Below are 26,413 nucleotides of genomic sequence, written 5' to 3'. Positions count from 1 at the left end.
ATATTAGATTTGTATTCAGCACCTCGGACAGATCCCAGCCAGGACAGGCAGGTTACAGAGGTAGATCCAGGTGGGGAGGAGAGATCTGGAACTTTGTGTTACTAGTAAACTAGTAGATTGTTGTGAGGACAGCGGATGGAGCCCCCTATTCCTCATACGTCCTCTATGATATAGCTGTCTGACTCCGGGTCTCCCCCGATCCTGAGATTCCTGATCAGATGATGATGAATAAACCCCCCCTGATCGGAGCGGAACCCCCCCCTGATGTAGCTCTGGGTGAGAGGCAGTCGGTTGTAATCAGGCTCCTCCCCCATGTCACACTCTCGGCTCCCTCCTTTACTACTTCATTGACTGTAGAAGTGAGAGGCGGACCTGAGTGAGATCAGAGCAGGCACCAGCAGCGGCAGCACGGCACGGGACAAGGCAGCACTACCTCTATCTATCTCTATCTCTATCTCTATCTATCTACCTCTATCTATCTATCTATCTCTATCAGTAGAAGAGCCCGGAGCCTACAAGGGGCAGATCCCAGTGTCCCGGCAGCATGGCCCTGACAGCAGTGTGCTGCTTTGCTCTCCAACTCTCCGCTATGATTTGCTGTGTGATTATCAATGCAGAGGCTGCACAGAGGCAGGAGGACAGCCTGTACATGTGGATCGATGCCCACCAAGCAAGAGTCCTCATAGGTACCCTCCTTCTTCTTCTTTACTCTCAGAGATGTGCCCACAGATCAGGCATGGGCACAGTCCTAGGACCTCTACTACTGGAATTAGCTGGGTGCAACTGCTATGATCACTGCTTGTCTTCTCATCACTTATTGCATTTATTGCAGGCTTTGAAGAAGATATCTTGATTGTTTCTGAAGGGAAAATGGCCCCTTTCACCCATGATTTTAGAAAGGCACAGCAAAGGATGCCCGCTATTCCTGTCAATATCCAGGCGATGAATTTTACTTGGCAAGCAACCGGACAGGTATGTCTGCTATCTAAAGTATATAACATGGGTCTCTAAACATTCTAAATAAAGGGCCAGTTTAATGTCCTTCAGACATGTTGGTATCAGTGGGAGGAATAGTGCCCCATCATTGGTATCAGTGAGAATAATAGTGCCCGATCATTGGTATCAGTGGGAGGAATAGTGCCCCATCATTGGTATCAGTGAGAATAATAGTGCCCGATCATTGGTATCAGTGGGGGGAATAGTGCCCCATCATTGGTATCAGTGAGAGTAATAGTGCCTGATCATTGGAATCAGTGAGAGGAATAGTGCCCAATCATTGGTATCAGTGAGAGGAATAGTGCCTGATCATTGGTATCAGTGAGAGTAATAGTGCCTGATCATTGGTATCAGTGAGAGTAATAGTGCCTGATCATTGGTATCAGTGAGAGTAATAGTGCCCGATCATTGGTATCAGTGGGAGGAATAGTGCCTGATCATTGGTATCAGTGAGAGTAATAGTGCCCCATCATTGGTATCAGTGAGAGTAATAGTGCCCCATCATTGGTATCAGTGAGAGTAATAGTGCCTGATCATTGGGCACTATTCCTCTCACTGATTCCAATGATCATGCACTATTACTCTCACTGATACCAATGATGGGGCACTATTACTCTCACTGATACCAATGATTGGGCACTATTCCTCTCACTGATTCCAATCATTGGTATCAGTGACAGTAATAGTGCCTGATCATTGGAATCAGCGAGAGGAATAGTGTCTGATCATTGGTATCAGTGAGAGTAATAGTGCCTGATCATTGGTATCAGTGGGAGGAATAGTGCCCAATCATTGGGGTCAGTGGGAGGAATAGTGCCCCATCATTGGTATCAGTGAGATGAATAGTGCCCCATCATTGGTATCCGTGGGGGGAATATTGCCCCAATCATTGGGGTCAGTGGGAGGAATATTGCCCCAATCATTGCTATCAGTGGGTGGAATAGTGCCCCATCATTGGTATCAGTGGGAGGAATAATGCCCCAACATTGGTATCAGTGGGAGAAAAAATGCCCACTGTTGGTATCAGTGGGAGAAATAGTGCCTCATCATTGGTGTCAGTAAGAGGGACAACGTCCCATCATTGGTATCAATGGGAGAAATAGTGCCCCATCATTGGTGTCAATAGGGAGAAATAATAACCCCTGTTAGTGTCAGTGAAAAGAATTGTGGCTCATTGTTGATGTCAGTTGAGTGAAAAATATATAGCAAGATATAGGGCCTGTGGGCAGTAGTTTGGAGACCAGTGAGATATATATATATACATATATATATATATATATATATATATATATATATATATATATATATATATATATATATATATATATATATATATATATATATATATAAATCATGTATTAAATATGTTCCAAGTAAATATAAAAATATATATATTTTTAAATAATTAATATTAATATATATATATTTTCTGTGTGCGTGTGTATTAAAAAATAAATAAAAATTATATATAATGTATATATGTTTGTTAAAAATAATTAATTATGTCATCTAAAAAAAATAAAAAGGTTCCTAGTGCCAATAAAATATATGAGGCACTTTTTAACTAGATTGCTGATCTTCTGTTAAGTCGTATACTATAGATACAGAAATTACTGTATTGGCAAATCTTTAAAGTACAGAACTAGTAATTTTTAATGGTTTAAAGAACTTAGTAATCAATATGCCATAATATAAGTAGTCACAATAACTATATAATCAGAATTGCATGTTTTAATTGTGTTTTTTTTATATATATTTGCAATAACACTGCCGGTATAGTGTGTATGTATATATATATATATATATATATATATATATATATATATATATATATATATATATATATATATATATATAAATATATATAAAATAATGATTAGGGTAGTCAATATAAATAAGTATTTTGCTTCTCTTGGTAGTCAATATAAATAATTATAATTGCAAACTTTATTTGTATTTTTTTTTTTTATGACTTTGCAATATTACTGCTACTGTTATTTTTCATATTTAAAGTCATTATATCAATAGTCAGTATAAATAACTATAATTGCAAGTTATAAATGTGATTTTTTTTTATTATTGTTATCTTGCAATATCTTTGTTGGCAAAATTTATATTTCTAGTCATGATATAATTTGTCAATATAAATAATTATAATTGCACATTTTATTTGTAATATTTAAAATATTTTTGCAATATCACTTCTACTCTCTGGTATAATTTATAGTCATGATATACGTAGTCAATATAAATAATCATAATTGCAAGTGCTATTTTGTGCTACTCCCTGGAATAGTTAATATTAATATTAGCATTCTTTGGGTTATACATCGGTGTCTGTTTTTAGATATTCAGATATAATTCTTTTCAATTTTTTTTTATTTTTTTTATTACAAACACCAATGTTTTTGGTTTGCATTGATAAAAATATCTTGTGACAAAAAGACTAGACCAGTTTTTTTATGAACCTGTCATAGTAGGTAAAAAAAAACTGAAAAAAAAATTGTTTATTACAATCACGTTTACAAACACCAATGTTTTTGGTTTGCATTGATAAAAATATCTTGTGACAAAAAGACTAGACAAGTTTTTTTATGAACCTGTAGTAGTAGGTCAATTTTTTTTTTATTATTACAAACACGTTTACAAACACTATTGTTTTTTTTTTTGCATTGATAAAAATATCTTGTGACAAAAAGACTAGACAAGGTTTTTTATGAACCTGTCGTAGTAGGTCAAACAAAAAAAATATATATAGAAGGGACAAAACACATACACATAAACATAAACACAATATATATTGTTTTTTATTATAACAATCACGTTTACAAACGCCATTGTTTTTGGTTTGCATTGATAAAAATATCTTGTGACAAAAAGACTAGACACATTTTTTTTACGGACCTGTCGTAGTAGGTCATAGTGCTGGCAGAGGTCCGACAAGATTCTTCTCATGTTGTAATGCCAAGCAGAGCTTTTGAATATTTAGGGAAACTATATTAGTCCCAAGCAGCTGCCCTTCCCTGGATTACCAGCTGCTCAAACACAAAACTGACAGTAAATATGTCACACATAGTAACTTGAATGAGAAACAAAAATGTGTGTTTAACCTTTCTTTCAAGTTCATCCAAAACAAGGTCTTCATCAAAGGCAACACAGCAGGTAAGCTGTGCTTAGGGGCTCTGGGCAGTAAGATCAGCCACATGACACTGTGATGCGTGAAGAAATACAGGCATAGATTTTTCACGCAGCTGCCTTTCTGCTGCTTCAATAAAGCACAGAAAACGAGGCCACTTTAGGAAGTGCAATTAACCTGTAGCCATTCGATTTTAGATATTTGGTGACTGAAAGAAAAATTCTTATGTAGGTGAAGTTTTTTATTGCTTTTTTTTTTTGCTTTTTAATAAGCCTTATGTTATTTATTCAGCAATTAGTCCAGCTTAAGCCATTGGTCGTCATTGCATGCTGAAACTATATATGATTCATGTTGGTTAGGTACTCTTCTGCTTCTAAGCAGCTCTGTGAGTATAGATAAATGGCTTATTCATAGGGCCTAACTGCCCAAGTCCATGTTATCGTAATACCTAATAGGAGCATAGCAAACTCTTTTCTAATAGTATTTATGAGCCAAGGAAACGGCTTCCACTGAATCGGACTTACAGTTATACCTTTGCTGTGTAGCATGTCACATAGCAGAGGAAATACCTTGTTTCCTGACCTCTGCGGCAGAATTTCCACTGTGGAATGTCAGTATGTTTACATTCTGTGTGATTGACTTTTTTTTTTACTTAAAGGGGTTCACATATCAAAAGTGTGCAGCTTCCAGCCTTTAATATTGAGATTCTGTTCTTCTGTGGTATTTTGCATCTTGGTGTTGTAGACATGCCACTGGGGATCAAAGCATAATGCTGCTGAGATCCCACTTCATTTAGTAGAGCAAGCATGTGCATGCCATCTGTTCTATCTGATAGAAAACAGCGGTAAACGGCTCAAACTGTGGCCAAAAAAAAGGCTTTAGTACTCAGAGATGAGATGCGAGGCACCTTGTAAGCTACATCTGGTTTCCATAGTAGTTTACATTGTATAAAATGTTCAATATACAACCTCTGTACTCCACATCAGTGCATAAGACATCATTAATTTCATAGGTGAAAACTTCCACAAGATGCAGAGAGTAAGAAGCGAAAACCCAAGCGACACAACATGTTTTGTTGATCATAATTATCCTGACGCCGGTTCTCATTTTCCAACACTATAGGAATGACAGCTAAAATCTGATTGGTGGGTATGAGCTACACCTCAATGGGCTAGATTTACTAAAACTGGGGCTTACAGAATCTGGTGCAGCTGTGCATGGTAGCCAGCCAGCTTCTAACATCAACTTGCTCAGTTAACCACTTCAGCCCCGGAAGGATTTACCCCCTTAATGACCCATCCCTGCATCAATTTAACTGACAATTGCGCGGTCATGCAACGTTGTACACAGACAAAATCTGTGTCCTTTTTTCCCCCACAAATAGAGCTTTCCTTTGGTGGTATTTGATCAACTCTGCATTTTTTTTTTGTGCTATAACCAAAAAAAAGGGAAATAATTTTGAAAAAAAAAACAAAAAAACGCCAATATTTGAAACTTTTTGCTATTCTTCTATATTTTTGTTGGTAAAAAAATTGCAATAAGCGTATATTGATTGGTTTGCTCAAATGTTATAGCGTTTAAAAAATAGGTGATATATTTATGGCATTTTTTTTTTACTAGTAATGACGGTGATCAGCGATTTTTAGCGGTGCAGAGAAGGGGGCGCCAAAGTGGCAGAGTTCTCCCCTCCCTCCTTCTCTCCGTGTTTGTGTCCATCCAGAACTAGTGTTCAGAGCATAGGTGTGTGTCCGTCCAGAACTGATGTGTCTCTGATCATCTCCTGTACTATGTCTGCAGTCTCTGACCATCTCCTGTACTATGACTGCAGTCTCTGACCATCTCCTGTACTATGTCTGCAGTCTCTAACCATCTCCTGTATTATGTCTGCAGTCTCTGACCGCCTCCTGTACCAAGTCTGCAATCTCTGACCGTATCCTGTACCAAGTCTGCAGTCTCTGACCATCTCCTGTATCATGTCTGTAGTATGTCTGGGGGCTCTTTCTAACAGACTCTAACAGAAGCCCTCTCTGTGTCCATCAGAGAGGCCCCCCTCCAGGTCTCTGCTTCTCTTCCTGTATTTTGTTTATTGCTAAGAGATCATGTAAGGTTCCCAGGGTAATGAAGACTTTGTGGGGGAGCATCTCTGTGGTTCAGTCATTGCCATAGAAACATTTGTAAAGAGGAGGAGTTAGTAAAATGACCACGCCCATGTGGGGGCGCCAGAAATATTTTTGCACCCAGGCGCCTGTGACCCTAGGATCGGCCCTGGGTGATACAGTGGGCCACTGCATGTGGTTAAAGCAGAGTTCTGCCTAAAAAAGGTCTGCAGTACAAATTCTGCAGCTGCTGACTTTTAAAATAGGGACACTTACCTGTCCAGGGCGCCTGTGATGTCCTCACCCAAATCCAACCTGTCCCTCGGCTCCAGGTGGAGGCGCCGACATTGCTAGTAAGGGAATCAGCAAGTGAAGCCTTGTGGCTTTACAGCCTGGTTCCCAACTGCGCATGCGTGAGTTCTGAGTGGTCCCTGCTGTCTTCTGGGACTTGTGTGTCTCCCAAAAGACATCGGTGGGGGGGTTGGGGTGGATTAGGGGCCGGACATGGCATAGATCGCTGTGGATACTGTGGCGATCTTTTACAGGAAGTGGGAGCAAATACCTGTATTAGAAAGGTATCTGTTCCCCCCCTCCCCCCTGAACGGTGCCAAATGTGCCCCCTGTAGGAGGGGAGGATTCCGGACAGCGGAAGTTCCATTTTTGGGTGGAACTCCACTTTAATAACCTGTGAAGTCCATGAAGGTATTCCATGTGTGGTCAGTCCTTATGTATCCAGCTTGAAAGGAAAGTGAAATGGTGGCTTGTATGGTTACAATAAATTACAACTGGAAAACTCCCAGGGAGGGATGTCCTTGTTATCACATATAATGCTCTTGTGGTTCATTACCAAGGCACCTGCTGTCCTCCTTTAATTGGCAAAAGAATCACATATGAAAACTTCTTCAACTGTGTAATATGTGGTTTATCATTGCCCAGTGTGGGAGCCATCAGTGTCATTTGAAGAGAAATAAAAAGCCATTTAACACTCAAGTAAAGGAAATGTACGTATGCATCCATGTGGAGCTTGAAAAGTCCAAGCTGTGTTTCTGGCAATAAAGGTATATCAGTTTATATCCAGGATAAAACCAGTCCCTTAAAGGAATGGAGGAGGTAAGAGAGGAGGTATCCCAAAGGCTGGCAGCATGGGAGCAAGCTGGAAGCCTAACCAGTTTCGCCGGACATACCGGCTGCTTCAGAGGCAACTGTCTCCTGTCTGTGTGAGGGATGTCTTTAAATATACCTAAAATTACCGCTTTTGGTGCCAAAACAGAAAAAACGCCATTAAGTAAATATACGTCATGACGCAAAATGTCACAGGGGCACTCGCCATGATGTCCCTGCACATGTGCAGTAGGTGTGGAGGCTCCTACAACATCCAGGGGACACCAGGAGGCAAAACAAATATCATTGTCCCCCAATTTCAGCACAAAATTAATGAAAAAAAGAATACAAGCTAAAATACAATATATAAAACAATGGGATATTGTATAAAGATTCATATAATTATTCTAGATACTCAAGTAGTGATAATATATACAGTGTGTCATATCACTTTAAAGATACCAAAAATAATACAAAATATGTAATGGTATGAATTCACAAGTAGGAGAGAGACATGTCAAGGACCAAGCACCCTAAATGATATGCACAAGAGGGAACTAGGGGCCAAATCCTCAAAAGAGATACGACGGAGTAACTGCTGTTACTCCGTCGTATCCCTGGTCCTAACTATGGAACTGATCCACAGAATCAGTTTCCCATAGTTAGGACGAAGATCCGACATGTGTAATTGAATTACACTGCCGGATCTTTTCTGCTTCGTTTTTTCTCCGTAAGTTTTAGTTTGCAAACGCCAAATTAGGGCTGCTTTTACAAAGTGTAAACTGTTTACACCTTGTAAAAACAGACCTTTCTTGCTAGCGACGCGATTTTTTTTAAAAAATTTTTTTGGCGCCGTATCTTTTTTTTTACCCGACGCAACTTTATTGTCCCGTCGCAATCCACAAAGCCCGACGTAACGTAATTTCGCGCTATGCACGTCGGGAAAATGACGTCACGAGCATGCGCAGTACGGCTGGCGCGGGAGCGCGCCTCATTTAAATGGGAATCGCCCCCTGGAGAAGAGGAACGCCTTGCGCCGGCCGGATTTAAGTTACACCGCTCAAAATTTCTAGGTAAGTGCTTTGTGGATCGGGCACTTAGGTAGAAATTTTGCGGCGGTGTAACTTAAATAGGAAAAATTACGTTACGCCCTCTGGCTGAGAATTTGGCCCTAGGTTTATAAACGTATCAAACTACAAGCTATCGTTCAAGCCTGGGGGGTGAACCGCCCCCAGTTCCCAAATCTATTGGGTTTCTCTCTGCAGGAATATTTGATGAAAGTTACCTCTTCTGGGGTTGGGATTGACCACCTCTAACACCCTGTATTTTAATGATGTACTGTCTCTTTTATGATTAAGACATACATGTCTGGCTACAGGTGCCTTTAGATGGTATGTAGCGATGTCATATATGTGATCCTGAAGCCTTCTCCTAACTGTTCTTATCATCTTTCCGATATAATAAGCTCCACACGATATAACACTTGATGTATTGCAATTGGCATGTCCCTTGCATTTTAGGTATTTGCCATTTCACAAAGTAAGGGAATTGCCTTCAATCATAAACCTACAGAATTCGCTGGCTCCACAATTCCTATCAATATGTATAAGTAGGTGACCTAATAAATGAGCTCTTCTGTAAATGAATTGCAGACGATTTGGTACCAATTTTCTGACAGTATCATCATCCGTCAGCAGGTGTCAATGTGTGTGTATACATATATCCCTGATCCTGGGTACCAGTTCGCTAAATTGTAAACATATTTTAGTTTTGGGTGTCCTGTCCTTGTCGGTACCCGTTTCTTTAGAAATAAAGGCTTCCTTATCGTTGTCTTTGGCTCTCTGATAGGCGTTAGTCAACCATCTCCTTTGATAGCTACATTGAATGAATTTCTTTCTCAAATTTTTTGCCTCAGTCTCAAAGTCTGCAGTCTCTGTGTAGTTGCGACATGCATGTAGGTATTGTCCTATCGGTATGTTATAAACTAGTGATCTAGGATGGAAACTATCTGCATGCAGGAGGTTATTGATGGGCGTTGGTTTCCTATATCATTTTGTTTTAATGTCACTGTTCTCACCCAGTTCAATGGTCGCATCTAAAATATTGACCCATACTGGGTCACATTCACTAGTGTTTCTTAGTTCCTGTCTACAAGACGGGGACGTCGTCGATGTACCTGTACCAGGACAGAATCCTGCCCAGGTATGCCAACAATGCCCCCTCTTCACTGAAAAGCCAAGCCTCCCAATCTCCTGAGTAAACGTTGGCATATGCCGGGGCACACTTGGTTCCCATGGCAGTGCCCTATGCCTGGCAAAAAAACTTTTGATGAAATGTAAACTTGTTATGTGTTAAGAGGAATTACAAAAGTTCCAATACAAACACATTTTTTCCCTTCCTCCCCTATATTGTCTTGAGGACACATTTTAAAGTTTTATTTTTCTCAATCAGTATTCACCACCTCTCCAGTTATATGATGACATTCAGTGTTAATTTTGGCAGCACATTTTGATTTAGTTTTAGTCTTAGACTTAGGACTAAAATGGCATTTTAGTTTTAGTCCCATTTTAGGCTTCTGCAATTGTTTTAGTTTTAGTCGTATTTAGTCAACTAAATCTCCAGGACATTTTAGTCGACCAAAATGTCCTACATTTTATTCTACTAAAATCTCTACAGTACATTTTGTGAACAGCAATTTTCAAGTCTTGCCACAGATTCTCAATTGGATTTAGGTCTGGACTTTGACTGGGCCATTCTAACACATGAATATGCTTTGATCAAAACCATTTCATTGTAGCTCTGGCTGTATGTTTAGGGTCGTTGTCCTGCTGGAAGGTGAACCTCCACCCCAGTCTCAAGTCTTTTGCAGACTCTAACAGGTTTTCTTCTAAGATTGCCCTGTATTTAGCTGCATCTTTCCATCAACTCTGACCAGCTTCCTTGTCCCTGATGAAGAAAAACATCCCCACAACAGTATGCTGCTACCACCATGTTTGACAGTGGTGTGTTCAGGATAATGTGCAGTGTTAGTTTTTCGCCACACAAAGCGTTTTGCTTTTAGGCCAGAAAGTTCAATTTTGTTCTATCTGACCAAATCACCTTCTTCCACATGTTTGCTGTGTCCCCCACATGACTTCTTGCAAACTGCAAACTGGACTTATGCCTTTTTTTCAACAATGGCTTTCTTCTTGTCACTCTTTCTATAAAGGCCAGATGTGTGGAATGCACGACAAATAGTTGTCCTGTGGACAGATTCTCCCACCTGAGCTGTGGGTCTCTTCGGCTCCTTCAGGGTTATCATGGGCCTCTTGACTGCTTCTCTGATTATTGCTCTCCTTGTCTGGCCTGTCAGTTTAGGTGGACAGCCATACCTTGGTAGGTTTTTCATTGTGCCATACTCTTTTCATTTTTGGATGATGGATTGAACAGTGCTCCATTAGATGTTCAAAGCTTGGGATATTTTTTTTATAACGTAACCCTGCTTTAAACTTCTACACAACTTTATCCCTGACTTGTTGGGTGTGTTCCTTGTCCTTTATGATGCTTTTTTCTTACTAAGGTTATCTGTAAAAATCCTCTGAGGGCTTCAAAGAACAGCTGTATTTATACTGAGATTAAATTACACAGCCGCAGACTCTATTTACTAATTAGGTGACTTCTGAAGGCAATTAGTTCCACTAGAAATGTTGAAAAACATTTATCCTTCCACTTCACAATTATGTGCCAATTTGTGTTGGTCTATCACATTAAATCCCAATAAAATACATTTACATTTTTGGTTGTAACATGACAAAATGTGAAAATTTCAAGGGGTATGAATACTTTTTTTACATGATTTTTCCCTTGCCGGCTGTATACTGTTTATTATTCTGCAGTTTAGCTGTTTGTAGTCATTCAAGTCTCTCTCCCAGTGGCTCAGCTATCCCTACTTCCACTCCCAGTAGTAACTTGGCAGCCTTCAAGCTTTCTAATCTTTCAATGTGAAGGCAGACCAGGTACTCTTGAAGTGAGAAGCAGCAGAGATAAATTGCTTAGAGAACAACTTTAGTAACTCTAGTGTGAACTTTGAGGAGGAATGGATGCATAGTGCCTGTAGCTACAGATGTCATTGAGGGGTTGTTTTAAAGCTCCTTTTTTGATTGTTAAAAATATGGAAAAACATGAACATCTGTAGCCTGACAGCAGGTTTTCTTTACAGTTCATTTACTGTACTAGATTTAGACAAATATATACTTCAGACAGTGTAATGCCCTGTACACACGATCGGTTCATCCGATGAAAACGGTCTGATGGATTTTTTCATCAGATATCTGATGAAGCTGACTTTCATCAGTCTTGCCTACACACCATCAGTCTAAAAACCGATCGTGTCAGAACGCGGTGACGTAAAACACAACTACGTGCTGAGAAAAATGAAGTTCAATGCTTCCAAGCATGCGTCGACTTGATTCTGAGCATGTGTGGATTTTTAACCGATGGACGTGCCCTTAGACGATCGTTTTTTTTCTATCGGTTTTTTAACCATCAGATAATTTTAAAACAAGTTCCTAGTTTTTTCCACCGATGGATAAAAGATGGGTCCCACACACGATCGGTTCGTCTGATGAAAACGGGCCATCAGACCGTTTTCATCAGACGAACCGATCGTGTATACACGGCATAAGACAAGTACGTTGTGAAAGATATAGCACTTACAGTAAGTAGACTGCAACAGCCTTCTTGCTTAGGCCCAATTTATATTCATTACAAAGTGCTGTATAACACTATAAGCTGACATTTTTGAAGGCATAAGCATTCATTAGTCAGCTCTTACTGTTCCTAGACTTGGCCCACCAATGATACGGCATTGTAATCCAGAAATAAGAAGCAGGATTGGGGGATATGCCTCTGATGATGTTCCTATAAGGCTAGAAGAACCAAGGTTGCCTACACAATGTCACATGTGTGGATGGAAGTAATCAGAAAATATAGGCTAAAGATATTTCTCTCTCTCTTACATACTATATATATTGTAATATGGGTACAATCAGCCTGTCCACACATTGTTTGAATTTCAGATTATATTTGAACCATGTAAGGTCGGCTTTAATAAATGCCAAAACATGCCAACCCACCTGGCTCTCCTGTCAGCAGTACCACTGCTCTTTACACTGCCCCCTAGACCACGGGTTCCTCAGGCTCACTTATCTTTTATTCATAGCACCTCACTGTACTGGTACACTCCCAAATCTGTGCATTACAAAGTCAGGGCCCTTCTTCCCCTACTTTTTGTTGGACCTCCTTTCTATGCCTCTGTAGACTGCATCAACATCACAAACAGGTGCCTTCCAGGATCACCAGATTACTGACAAAGGAAAGTTGGGTGAACTGGTGCATTAAAACAGCAAAAAAGTCAGGCGCCAGGAAACCAGGATGTATATGACAGTGGGAATAAAACTTTGCGTCCTACATGTGTGAACACACCAGGAGAGATGTGATAGAAATCCATACAATCAAAAGCAACCATACAAAAAAAGCGCTATTTGGGCCAAGTCTTGTGTGGACAAGGCTTGGCCCAAATAGCGCTTTTTTGTATGGTTGCTTCTGATTGTATGAACTGGTGCATTACCATTATGTCGGGAAGAAAAACTGAAGAACCTTTCAGGTAGGATTCTTTATGTGTTTTAATTTTTAAATGGAATAGACTTTGCTGAGCAGAAAATGTAGGGTGCCAATGATGACTTGCCTTTTTGAAAATACTAGTTGCACAACTAGCTTTCTGACAGAATATCTTCAGTACTAAGTCACTGACCCAGAGCAAGTATTGAAGATGAAAAGTTCTGTCTTCAGTATTGCATCACAGGCTGTAAACCTGCTCCTGGTATGTGATTAAAAAAAGCATATCAAAGCCAGGAGGTCAGCCCTCATATTTTTCTTAGAATAGAGTAATAGCAGTTAACCACTGCTGAGCTAAGCCTAGTTGACCTTATACAGAGTCTGTTTTCAAGAAAACCTTCTTCCTGCTCTCTTGCAAAACAGGGGTATACTATATATATATATATATATATATATATATATATATATATATATATATATATATATATATATATATATATATATATATATATATATATATATATATATATTGTATTGTAATATTGTAGACTCCTTACAGATTTTTAGATTTTTTAATGAACTTTTATTTTCTCCCCGTTAGAGCAGAACTGTCAGGCAGTAAGGCCGTCCTATAGTTTATTAAAGCACAGGGCCGATGACAAATACTAACAAATCGTGTCGCAAGTCAAGATGTGGTCAAGATGACATAAATTAAATTTGGGGAAAAAAACGGTTTCATGAATTAAAAAATAACAAAACAGTAAAGTTAGCCCAATTTTTTTGTATAATGTGAAAGATGAAGTTACGCCGAGTAAATTAAATTGCGCACACTCATGGAATGGCGCCAAACTTCAGTACTTAAAAATCTCCATTTTTTTTACAGGTTACCAGTTTAGAGTTACAGATGAGGTCTAGTGCTAGAATTGTTGCTGGCGCTCTAACGCATGCGGCGATACCTCACATGTGTTTGAGCGCGAGCTACCGGGGATAGGGGCGTTTAAAAAAAATGTTTTTATTATTTTATTTTACTTAATTTATTTTATTTTTACACAATAAGACCCCACATCTCTCCTCCAGGCTGGAAAGCATGAGATTGTGAAAACAATTCACGGATCTCATGCTTTTAGAAGCGATTGCGGCTTTGTTTACATTCCAGTACCCCGGCATTTCTTCTACACCTGAACCATATAGGTTGCAAGCAATACAAACACTCCCTCGTGAGTAATTTGATCAACACGGCCCGCATGTGTATCCCATTTAAATGGAAGCAAGGCTCACATCCCTTTATAGGCATGTGGTTTTCAAAAATCCAAGAGCTATACACTATGGAAAACCCTCTAGCCACTTGCAACCACAAAATTGATAAGTTTAGAAAAACATGGTTCTATTGGATTTGACCTCTTCCCAGGAATATGAAAATGCCCTGACTGTAGGTTAAGCTACGTGTTCAGTCTGGACAGTTATGTTTCTGACATTTGAAAGGCATGCTCTCCGGGTTTGTAGATGCTCCCTACTGGACCCCTACCCCCCCACTCACACACACACACTCACTCACACACACACACACACAAACTTTTTAGTGATCTTTTTAGACCTCTTTTTTTTCCTATTTCTGGGAAAGGTTCCTTTTTCTACTTTCCCCAGTTTAGTGTAATTTTCCCTGGCCCAGTCCTGATTTAGATGTCTTTTGTTTTTCTCTCCTGATTTGCAAAAGAAGTTTCAGCCGTCTATAAGTCTGGGCTAGTTCTAGTCTGTTAAACAGTTTAATAAAGTTTGAGGGAGCAAATCGTACAAGCTTTGTACTAATGTTTGCCTTCTTCAAAGTGGAGCCAGTTTCGGACACTAGATCCTAATGTGATCCTAGTGTTGTACTGTATGATCCTAATCTTCATTGTCTAATATGCATCTGTATTGTTGTGACTTTCTATTTGTTCCACTGTTCACCTATTGTGTCACAAGCTGTTTTTTCTTTGCCTTGTACTGGGCGTCTTCTTGTTGAATTAAAGGGTCACTAAAGGAATTTTTTTTTTTAGCTAAATAGCTTCCTTTACCTTGCTGCAGTCCTGGTTTCATGTCCTCATTGTTCGTTTTTGCATTCATGTTGCTGTAAATCCTCTCTGTTCTGGACACTTCCTGGTTGCCTGTTTCCTGATGACCACAGTACTGGGAGATTTCTCACGGTGGTCACTAATCAAGGAGGTGTGAGTAAAACTAAACTGGATTGGTGCTGAGGAGTTTTAGACAAAGTATCACTGCTCTCTATTGGCTGACTGCCCTCTAGTGGCTCTCTGTACATCAGAGAACCAGGAAACAACAGCAAAAACGAAACTACACTGCAGGCACATTATATGATTGTTTTTTTATCTATTTTTAATCATTTTTAAAAGGAATCAGTTAACTATTATGTCTCTATGCCCTGTAAACAGTCATTTCAGCAAAAAAAAATAATTCCTTTAGTGACCCTTTAAAATTAAGAATTACAAAAATGTACAAGTAAAGTACACAACATTTGTTATTTTTGTGAAACTATCATGAAGATTTGAGAAATGTTTTGTCTAAATTTGGAAGGTGGTTTCAGTCTATTTCATAGCTGAATTTCATTAATATTTAATTGAACTGGGAAAAGAACTGACATAGTTCCACAAGTTGATGTTTTTCATATTACATCAGTTCAGCCACTGCTGCTTCAGGTAATCCCCTGTTCCTCACATGCTGTATTTTATTTGAATTAGTAGAAAAATATCTTAATGCATTCATGCCAAGACATGTATTCCAATCAGTTTAAAAGCAAGCAGCTGCTTTTGTTGATTAGTTGGTTGCCTTGCCAATGCAAGAACTTATTGTTTTCATCAGGACACTTGAAATGGCATATACTTATGTAATGTGTGCAAGAAAACACAAACTAATCCACGTAACAAACATTTCCTGCATATTACCTCAATATTTAGAAACTTTATAACAAGGATGACCCTGGGATACTTCATAATGTGGAACCCTAAATAGTATATGACATATTGGACTCCTATTCTTTCTATGATTATGAGTAAGTATTAACGTAAGTCAGAAGTATACATTGGTTAATCATTACAGATTATGGCATGAATAAACAGCCAACAGTGGAAAGCACACTGCAGGGACATTGCTAGTGCCATGAAAGACCTGGGGCGCTTTTGGGCACCCTGTGAGAAAATTATACAAAACCAGACTGCACTTGCTGCATACATAGGCTATAGTGCCTGTACCAAAAGTTAAGAACTCTTCCATTGCATATGTTTTTCTGTACACAGAATATGGACATATAATCAGCAATTTGAGGCTACCTTAATGAAGAACTTTTATTAAAATAGATGGGGACTACTTATAAACCAGCACCTGTGAAAAGAAACAAATTGCTTAGGAGTATGTAACGTGCAGCACAGCTCACAGTTTGCAGCAGTTATGAATTTTTAACATACAACACAGCACATTGAGTACAATGGTCAGAAATGTTGAATATATAGCCCAGAGTACAAAGAGTAACGAGTACAGTTCTCAGGATGCATACAGCACAGCATACAGACCACAGTGGTCAAGGGTAGGTAACAGAGGTATGGAAAATACAGCACAGCATACAAATTGCAATGGTTAGGAGTACTCAGTGGTCTGAGAAATAATATAAATACTTGAATGACTACTGGTATATACTGCTCACAGGTTCATTTGGGAGACTCTGGGGGTGAGATCTCTGTGGCACGGCTTGCTCATTAAAAAGGCCTCGCTGTCTACCTTTTTGATTCTTAAATTGTTTTACACAGTGAAGAGTTCAACAGAGGGAAATGGGAAAATCCTTATTGTAGGAAATGGAGACTGCAAGAAGGTGGGTGGGAGCAGAGTGGGAAATATAGAAGGGAGATCTCACAATCTTTATTTTTAACAGAAAGGTATTTTTATTAACAAAACAGCATTACAAGAAATGCAGTAGTCGACAATCAGGTTTACATAGAAACAATATCAGACAGAAATAAGCATTCCCAGTGTTTTTTGTTGAGAAAAATAAAAATAAAAACAAGGTACAAGTTCATAGCTCTTTCGCCCTGACATACCTCAACCGATAACTTCCATGTGCAGTCCCAACTAAAGCCCTCCCTCGAGTACCATAGGATAAACAACCGTCGCCCCTGTGCTAAATCCTCATGTCGTGCCTTAAAACTAACAACAGGCCCCCAATACGGCCTGAGCTTCGGGCAATCCCAAACCATGTGCCAGAAGGTCCCCTCCTCGATCCAGATCTCACGATCTTAATTCTCATTACAGAGAAGCCAAGGGCTGATGCAATCCATCAGACTCCAACTATAACTGAATTGGCACTTTTGGAAAACATTAACCATATGCTTTGTAAAACTCTGCATATTTAAAGTATGAATTACTATTAAAATGTAAATATTGCATTATAACATGAATTATTAACCACTTCCCGACCACCGCATGTATATGTACGTCCACAGAATGGCACGTACAGGCAAATGGGCGTACAGGTACGTCCTTGCCTTTCTGCGGGTCGGGGGTCCGACCCCCCCGTAACATGCGGCGGTCGGATTCCCGCGGGGAGCGATCCGGGACGACGGCGCGGCTATTCGTTTATAGCCGCTCCGTCGCGATCGCTCCCCGGAACTGAAGAACGGGGAGAGCCGTATGTAAACACGGCTTCCCCGTGCTTCACTGTGGCGGCTGCATTGATCGAGTGATCCCTTTTATAGGGAGACTCGATCGATGACGTCAGTCCTACAGCCACACCCCCTACAGTTGTAAACACACACTAGGTGAACCCTAACTCATACAGCGCCCCCTGTGGTTAACTCCCAAACTGCAACTGTCATTTTCACAATAAACAATGCAATTTAAATGCATTTTTTGCTGTGAAAATGACAATGGTCCCAAAAATGTGTCAAAATTGTCCGAAGTGTCCGCCATAATGCCGCAGTCATGAAAAAAATCGCTGATCGCCGCCATTAGTAGTAAAAAAAAAAAAAACTATCCCCTATTTTGTAAACGCTATAAATTTTGCGCAAACCAATCGATAAACGCTTATTGCGATTTTTTTTTACCAAAAATAGGTAGAAGAATACGTATCGGCCTAAACTGAGGAAAAAAAAAAATGTATATATGTTTTTGGGGGATATTTATTACAGCAAAAAGTAAAAAATATTGCATTTTTTTCAAAATTGTCGCTCTATTTTTGTTTATAGCGCAATTGTCTGTTAAAGCGACACAGTGCCGAATTGTAAAAACGCCTTTAGGCATTTAGCAGCATATTGGTCCGGGGCTTAAGTGGTTAAATAAAAACATTTCATTAGAAAAATACTAAATATATTAATTAATTTATTATTTTAGATAGTTATAGCTCCTTACCTTACCTTACCTTAAAAATAGTAATCTAAAATAAAAATAAAAATTATACTGATCAAATAACAGATACTGGGGCCTGTTAAGCTGCAATAAATTAATTATCTATAGTGATCATATGCTCCAGGGCGAATACATTTAGTTCTCTTAACATTCCCTCAATATGTCTCCTAGTAATTTAGTTTAGCCCTTTTCTGCATTCCAGATAAAAGTTGGTGAACTAATCCCAGAAACAGAATTGCATGTTCAACATGAAACTACTGGAGATGAGATGATGTATAGCAGTAAATTTCTATCTTTCGCTTCTTTTTTTTCTCTCCATCTTTAAAATGAATGCTTCTTTTAATAGAGAAATGTATCTTTCTAGCTTTAGAAGCTGCTTACTTGCATTAAAACTAAGCTCCAGGAATACCGCAACTTTGTAAAATGGTTTGACAGGTTCCCACTCCCGCTTCCGGCTGATCTAGCCATGGCAAAGTCAGCCAGAAATTCGCCCCCCCTCCTCCTTCCCCCGCCGCCGGGCCATTCACAAAGTGCTGCGTGCTTCGCGCATGCGCAGTAGGGAACCGGCTGTGAAGCCGCAAGGTTTTACTGATGATTTCCCTTAGTAGAGATGGCAGCGGCGGCACCCGACAGCCAAATGAAAAAAAACGTCTGGGGTGAAGACAACGCTGGACTCGTGGACAGGTAAGCATCCTAATATTAAAAGCTAGCAGCTACAGTATTTGTTGCTGCTGACTTTTAGTTTTTTTTAATGAAGGAGCCTGGAGCTCCACTTTAAATAAATATTTAAACGTTTATTTCACTTTCAGCACTTATTAGGCCAGCTAAGCAATGGAGGTGTCAAATAGGGCACCATTGTTGGGCTGTATTTTGAGCACCATTTGCCTTTAATTAAGGCCTGCATTGTAATCACAGTTCATAACTGCAACCCATGATTGATGTAAGTAGTCTGTATGATTTGGACCAAATGCAATAGGATGTGCAAGTACATTAAAAACATCCTACTTTAAAAAATTTCACTTTTTTGCATCACCTAAGGCCCCTTTCACATATACGGATCCCGTGAGGATCCGTATATGTCTCATCTGCTTGCTCAGCGGGGATCGCTCCGTTGATCCCCGCTGAGCCGGCAGATGACAGGGCGGTCCCCGCACACTGTGCAGAGACCACCCTGTCAGATCTCTGCTTTGCCCTCTGGGGGGATCGGATGAACACGGACCGTCTGTCCATGTTGATCCGATCCGCAGACGGATAAAAAAAAAAAGGATTTTCCTCCGTCTGAAAAATCGGACCATAGCGGGGACCGATGAGATCGGGTGTCAGCGGATGTTCATCCGCTGACACTCGCTATCCCATAGGGATACATGTATGTCTGTATTTCATCCGAAAACGGATGGATGAAATACGGTCTGCATGTGTGAAAGGGCCCTTATACAACCTAAAGTTTTGGGGTTGGTATATAAGCAAATATGCTGTTCAGTTTGAAAAGAAATTAACTTAGTTAATGAGGAGAAACTATGCTGATTTCTGTCATTCAATCATGCGACAATTTTTTTTTCCTTGCACTTGATTGGGTATTCTTTGCAAAATTACCTTTCACCACATTCACTAAGTTTATGGTAAATTCCCCTCCGAGGTGATATTTTCCTTGCAAAGTGAACAGCCTGTTTGCCTTTAGTAAATCAACACCATAGATTAATACATTTTCTTCACTCGTTACCCCCATCAACACAGGCAGTCAACCAGCCTGCCCATACATTGATTGAAATTTGTCTGTTCCCTGCTGAACCGGCTAAATTTTGATTCATGTATGGCCGGCTTTAGGGGCAGATCCTCAAAGAAATTACGCCGGTGTATCTGTTGATACGCCGCGTAATTTCAAATTTTGCGCGTCGTATCTTTGTTTTGGTATCCACCAAACAAGATACGACGGCATCTGTGTTAGATCCGACAGGCGTACGCCATAGTAGGCCGTCGGATCTAAGATGCAATTTTCACGGCGGCCGCTGGGTGGCGTTCACGTCGTAATCCGCGGCGAGTATGCAAATTAGCTATTTCCGTCGATCCACGAACGTACGAGCGGCCATTGCATTCTTTTACGTCGTTTCCGTTCGGCTTTTTCCGGCGTATAGTTAAAGCTGCTATCTGGTGGCGTACTCAATGTTAAGTATGGCCGTCGTTCCCACGTATAATTTTGAAATTTTTACGTCGTTTGCGTAAGTCGTCCATGAATGGGGCTGGACGCCATTTACGTTCACGTCGAAAACAATGACGTCCTTGCAACGTCATTTGGAGCAATGCACCCTGGGAGTTTTGACGGACGGGGCATGCGCAGTTCGTTCGGTGCCGGGACGCGCTTCATTTAAATGAAAGCCCTTACGCCGCGAGAGATACACTACGCCGCCGTAACTTACGGCGCAAATTCTTTCTGGATTCAAACCAAAGCCAGGTAAGTTACGGTGGCGTAGCGTATCTCAGATACGCTGCGCCGGTGCAGATCTTTGAGGATCTGCCCCACAGTCTCTAAATGCTAAGAGAACTGCAATATAATATAGTTTATAGTCAGTTGCATTTTACAGAGCGATGATCTGTGGTACCCTTGAAAACAAATGTGATTTTTGTTTATATAACATGTATATACGTAGAAAGCAAGTCAATGAAATATACCTACTCTTTAGTTGCTCACTGTTACTGTTTTTTTCTATATTAAATGAAGGCCAATGTCTCTCCATGCTTCTTTATTCCTGCACATTCTTCTATGCCATTCTTTTGCTCTTAGGTTATCCTAGTCAGAAGTGTTACACTCCTAATTCTGATCACAGGGTTTTTCTATACAAACCAAATTTGTGGAATGGGTTAAATGAGGCATAAACAGTCAATAAAGTTTTAATTACAAAAGCATTTTAATTCTTCTCCCTTTTAACTTGCATGCACTATTGATTATACATTCGTTAGAACATAATCGGGCATTTGGACTTTAGTGTGCCCGGGGTGTTTTATCCAAGACATCAAAGCCCTTCTGTAAGTCCTAAGAACAAAGGCTTAATAGTTTGAAGCCTGTCCAACATCAGTCTGTACCAGCTAGCCATGTGTCTTACCTTTCAAGGCATGGATTAACCTTCCTGCAAGCTACGAGAACTCTTTCTAGCTAAATAACTATCACTGCAAAATGACATATAAGAAGAAGCTAAGATTCGTTTATGTCATGTTCTTGGGAAATCTATTGGCTAAATGTAAGAGTGCATAAAATAGGATTAAGATTTGTTAATTTATTATGCAGATTATTTTTGTAGTTTCTTTGTTAGCCTGATTATAAATTGATTTAAGGAACAATACAAGAACAGGTGATTGTTCCTAAAAGTACCTCTGACATAGATCTAAACCTTAACAGGATGACATTTAGTTTGCTAAAGCACTGTGTATCATAAACAATTTCCTTTCTTTATTTTGTTTGTTAAATATTGTTTTCGCATCTACTTTGATATCCACATAAAGTTAACAAATGATTATCTTCTTTGTGAGTTAGTAGCAGGGCCGGGGCAAGGGGTGGGCAGGAGGGGAAGCTGCCATGTTTACTGTAAGGATGGGGGTGTCATATAGTAAGTTCATTGTGTTACGAGGCTGACAGGAGTAGTGACAGTGGCATCACTACTCCTGGGAAACCAAGAGCTGGAAGTGGCAGGGAGAAGGGGGGAGAGCCTAATGGAGGTGCATGTGGTGCTCTCTTTCCCCCTCCTCCTTTCCTCCTTTCTCAAGATCAACAGGAGTGCTGCTCTGGCAAGAAGAAAGGAGCTGGATAGAGAGAGAGCACAGCCTACACCAGTGATTCTCAACCAGGGTTCTGTGGATCCCTAGGGTTCCTCCAGAGGTTACTAGGGGTTCCTTCAGCATTGGGCAATTTCTGCCTCTCGGATAAGTTCCCACTGACACCATTGTTTTTTTTAACTGTAAGGATGTAATTCTTCCCAATGACCACAAGTGTAAGGAGCATTCTCCCCACTGACCATCACACTAATATATCATGAGTTGTAGATTTCTAATTTTTAGCAGGGGTTCCCCTGAGACCGGAGAACTATTTCAAGGGTTCTTTTGTATTAAAAAGGTTGAGAAAGGCTAGCCTACACACAGGGATGGACTGGCCATTGGGACTACAGGGAGTTTCCCGGTGGGCCGATGGCTCAATGGGCCGGCATCAGTGACAGCAGACCGCCGCCCCCCTTCGCTCCTTTGTCTCTTCCTTCCCGCAGCGCTCACCTCCTCTCCCTCCCCGCAGCGCTCACCTGGGGGGAACAGAGAAGCAGGGGGAGGATCAGAGAAGCAGGGGGGACGACAGAGGAGCATGGGGGAGGGGACAGACAGCTGACTCAACAGCATGGCCTGGGAGTTTCTCACTTCTGCCTAATCTTGTCCCATAAGGGGGGGGCACCGATTTGATTATTTTCCCTGGGTGAAATAATGTCTAGCTTCCCCACTGGTACTGCCTATACAAGTACCAGTACCAGCCGCTCTACTCTAATAAAGTAGAACGGCTAGTGGCTAGTGAAGGGGGAGAGGGGGCTTGGGTGGCCGGGGGGGGGTTGCGGGAGTTGTCCGGCCGCCATGGGAGAGACCTGTCAAAGTGGGCCAGTCTGGATGAAGTCCAGGGCCAAATTTTTGTCCCAGTCCAGCCCTGCCTACACAGTAGAGTGCTAGAGGAAGCCAGAAGAGGAGGAACCAGCCAGGAGGAGGTGGGGCAGAGTTCTCTGTCCCTCCAGCTCCCCCTAGTCAGTTCCATACTTCTTTATTCCTATACACACAGCTGCCAGCTTCTGAATACAGGAGTGCTGTCAGATGTGACTTTGTAGGGTTTGTTTACCCACATATTTCTTCTGTTATCTTACACCCCCAGGCCACCTCCTCCCCACACTAGCAGCACCAATTGTGGGTAAGGGGGCAAGTAAGCAAACTCTGCAAAGTCCCGATCTATCAGTACACCTGTACTAATAAGCCAGCAACACTGTCCCCAGTACTGACCTAATCTGACAGCAGCCTTTGGAGATCACTGCTATGAATGGCTTTGATTATCTTCAGACCTATTCATTATGTATGAATGAGTTCAAGGGTAAACAAAGCCATTCATATGAATGTAGAAAGCTGAAGTGAGCACAATGGTGACTCACCACTGTACTCACTTCAGAGATCAGAACTATGAATTCATATAGAATAAATCCATTGAGACATGTAGAAAAAAAGGATTTATAAAAACATAAAATAACTTTTATGACCTTTAGGCTTTATTTCCATGGACGTTTTTGGATGTTTTTACAGCCACTTTTCTGAGCGTTTTTTGCAGCTTAAAAACAGCGCTCCATGTTAGTCTATGGCCTCATGCCCACCATGACGTTTTTGAGCTGTAGATGGCTGAGCTGTTTTTAAGCTGCAAAAAAAAACCAGGACCAGTGCGTTCTGAAGCTCCAGCTTTAGAGCTGTAAAAACGCCAGACGTTATGAGCTCCAGCTTAAATAAAAAAAAATAATAATAAAAAAAAAAATGTAAAAACGTCAATGGAAATGAAGCCTTAGGATACATTCACACCAGTGGATACATTAGAATCCAGTGGCTATGTACGGTGGGATAACAGCAGTGCTAATGTGCCAATTGCAGCGCACTACACTGTTAACTTAGGTTTCCTCCCACACTGCAAAGATATGCTGGCTGGCTAATTGACTGTCAAAATTACAGGAAAAGGTACACTGCTGTAGCAGATTAAAGGAAACCAATTCTGGGAGGAATATGGAGGATGCCATTAACTACCTCTCCTTCTGCGAATACAGCTTTGCAGCATTTAGGATCTGCTTAACACTGAGAAAGAAGTGGACCTGTGGCATCATCAGACCAGACTAAAAGATTGCTGGAAAAAGGTAAGTATTGAAATTGTTTTTTAAAGGTGGCGGGGGTGATTCAAGGTAGATGGGAAGCTGGCATTGACCCCAAGGTTGGGCTTCAAGTATGATAAAGTTTATGATAACTCAATATATTCCATATTTTAAAAAAAAGACACACCTCCTCCTTTTACAAGGTGTCCTAAAAGGTTGCATCCATAGGCATCCAATTATTACAAAAGATTACCATCCCCACAGCTGGCATTCCTCTGCCCTACCCTCCAGGGCTATATCTCACTCTCACTTCCTAGGGTCTTAAATAAAAGTAACTGTGGGATTTCATAAATTATAAGTGATCTTATTGTCATAATCCACTTGTGCTTGTGAAATGTTAATGTAATGTATATAGTGAAGGCATTATGTACCACAAAATATGTTCTGTTGAGTTTTAACAATAGATGGCTTACAGTGATTGTAAAGGGACTTTTTTTAAATTAAAATAAAAAAGATGTTATACTTACCTGCTCTGTGCAATGATATTGCACAGCTTAGTTGCTTACCTCTTCCTTGGTGGTCCCCTCCAGCACCTCTTCTTCTCTTGGTAGCCCCCTCAGCAAGCCGTGTGCTATAGGGGCACCTGTGCGGTTGTGCCTCTGAGTTGGGCTGTGTGTGTCCATGAACACACACCCCAGCTCAGCTACCCCCCCCACTCCCTCCTCACAGTATGACTGACAGCAGTAAGAGCCTTTGGCTCCTACTGCTCTTAGGCCCCTTTCACACCGGGGAGGGAGGTGTGGGGGCGGTAAAGCGTCGCTATACCGTCGGAATTGCCGCGGAATTGCGGCGGTACTCTGAAGAGGCGCATTGACGGCGGTATAGCCGCGGTGTATCCTTTGTTTTCAATAAAAAGGAGCGGTGGAAGAGCGGTAAACACACCGTTCCTCTCACTGCTCCAAAGATGCTGCTGGCAGGACTTTTGGAGCGGTCCCACCAGCGCATCGCCTCAGTGTGAAAGCCCACGGGCTTTCACACTGAGACTGCAGGGCAGTGTCAGGTCACCTGCGGTCAGGTGACAGATGCACACCATTGGGGTCAGGAGTGCACCGCTAAGGTAGTGGACCTTATGGCTGACTGCTGCGGACGGAACACTGGGTGGCTAAGGATGGCAGGTCCACTGGAGCACTAACTTGGATCCCACAGGTAGCTAGAGCCTAAGATTCCCCAGGGTGCGGAGTCTAAGATCCAGCAGGTGTTCACCAGAGCCTCTAGTGGTGAGGATGGACTGGGCTGCAACTGGATCCAGGTCGCACCCCCCAGAGTCCCCCAGCTCACGCTCACAGTAGGCTATAGAGGATAGAGGGGAAGCAGCAGCTCAGGATACAAGAAATAGTGAGGGGATAAGCCAAAGGTCAGGGCGACTAGCAGACAAGGATAAACAAAAGACACACCAAAGGTCAAGGTAACAAGCAGACAGGGATAGTCAAGAACAAGCCAAGATCGGTAAAACAAAGACAGACGTAGCACACGGCAAGCAGGAACGCAAACAACGTTGATCAGCACGGCTGGCTTGCAGTGCACAGGTTAATATAGTGTTTCCTGATAGGGCCTGGGGTGGGGCCATACTTAGAGGAGAGAATACTTAAACAGCCAGGTGAGAGTGGCTGGCCTCTAAAGCAGGACATATGGAGGAGGTAAGCTGACAGACAAACATTACTGCATAACCATGACAGGCAGGAGTTTTTCAGGCTGTATTTAGGCGCTATTTTTAGCGCTAAACCACCTGAAAAACTCCTCAGAGTGAAAGGGGTCTTAGTGTAGCCTGTGGGAACCGAAAGAGGGAAAAGAAGAACTGCAGCTGGGGAAAGCACTGTATTAATAGAGATCTTGGGTAATTGCTTAGGGGCATGGAGGAGCTAGAACAGGTAAAGGGACATTTTTTACCTTAACGGAAGAAACACATTAGGATAAAATATGGTTTAGGTTTACAAACTGCTTTAAGAAGACACTACTGTATACTGTATACAGTATTAAAAATGGTAAAGCTTGATTAAGTGACTAGCAGAAGGTATGCCAGTGAAGAGAAGAATGATACAGGGTGTGACAAGTAATATTAGGGAGCCTGGCAGCAGGATCTTGTATTCATTGGAGAAGGGACAGTTGAGTCTATGGAAGGCAAAGCATAAGGAAATTGCAAAATGTGATGAAAGGCAGGAATGCAGGTCTTTTCTGCAAATTCTTTACAC

The 26,413-nt window shown here is 41.0% G+C and overlaps 1 protein-coding gene across 1 annotated transcript in view; it reads left to right on the top strand.

Moving 5' to 3' along the window:
- The first annotated feature begins 347 nt into the window (after positions 1 to 347).
- The window catches only part of WIF1 (WNT inhibitory factor 1), a 106,338-nt gene continuing 80,272 nt past the window's right edge, over positions 348 to 26,413 (top strand). The window contains exons 1-2 of the mRNA XM_040344084.1: positions 348 to 686; positions 833 to 972. Of these exons, the coding sequence (XP_040200018.1) occupies positions 545 to 686; positions 833 to 972 (282 nt within the window). The 5' untranslated portion in view covers positions 348 to 544. The remainder of the gene's footprint in view (positions 687 to 832; positions 973 to 26,413) is intronic.

The sequence above is a fragment of the Rana temporaria genome, chromosome 3 (genome assembly GCF_905171775.1).
Source record: "Rana temporaria chromosome 3, aRanTem1.1, whole genome shotgun sequence".
In the NCBI taxonomy this organism is placed as follows: domain Eukaryota; kingdom Metazoa; phylum Chordata; class Amphibia; order Anura; family Ranidae; genus Rana; species Rana temporaria.
Note: the sequence above shows the minus strand (reverse complement) of the source record. Positions and strands in the feature narration are given on the sequence as shown.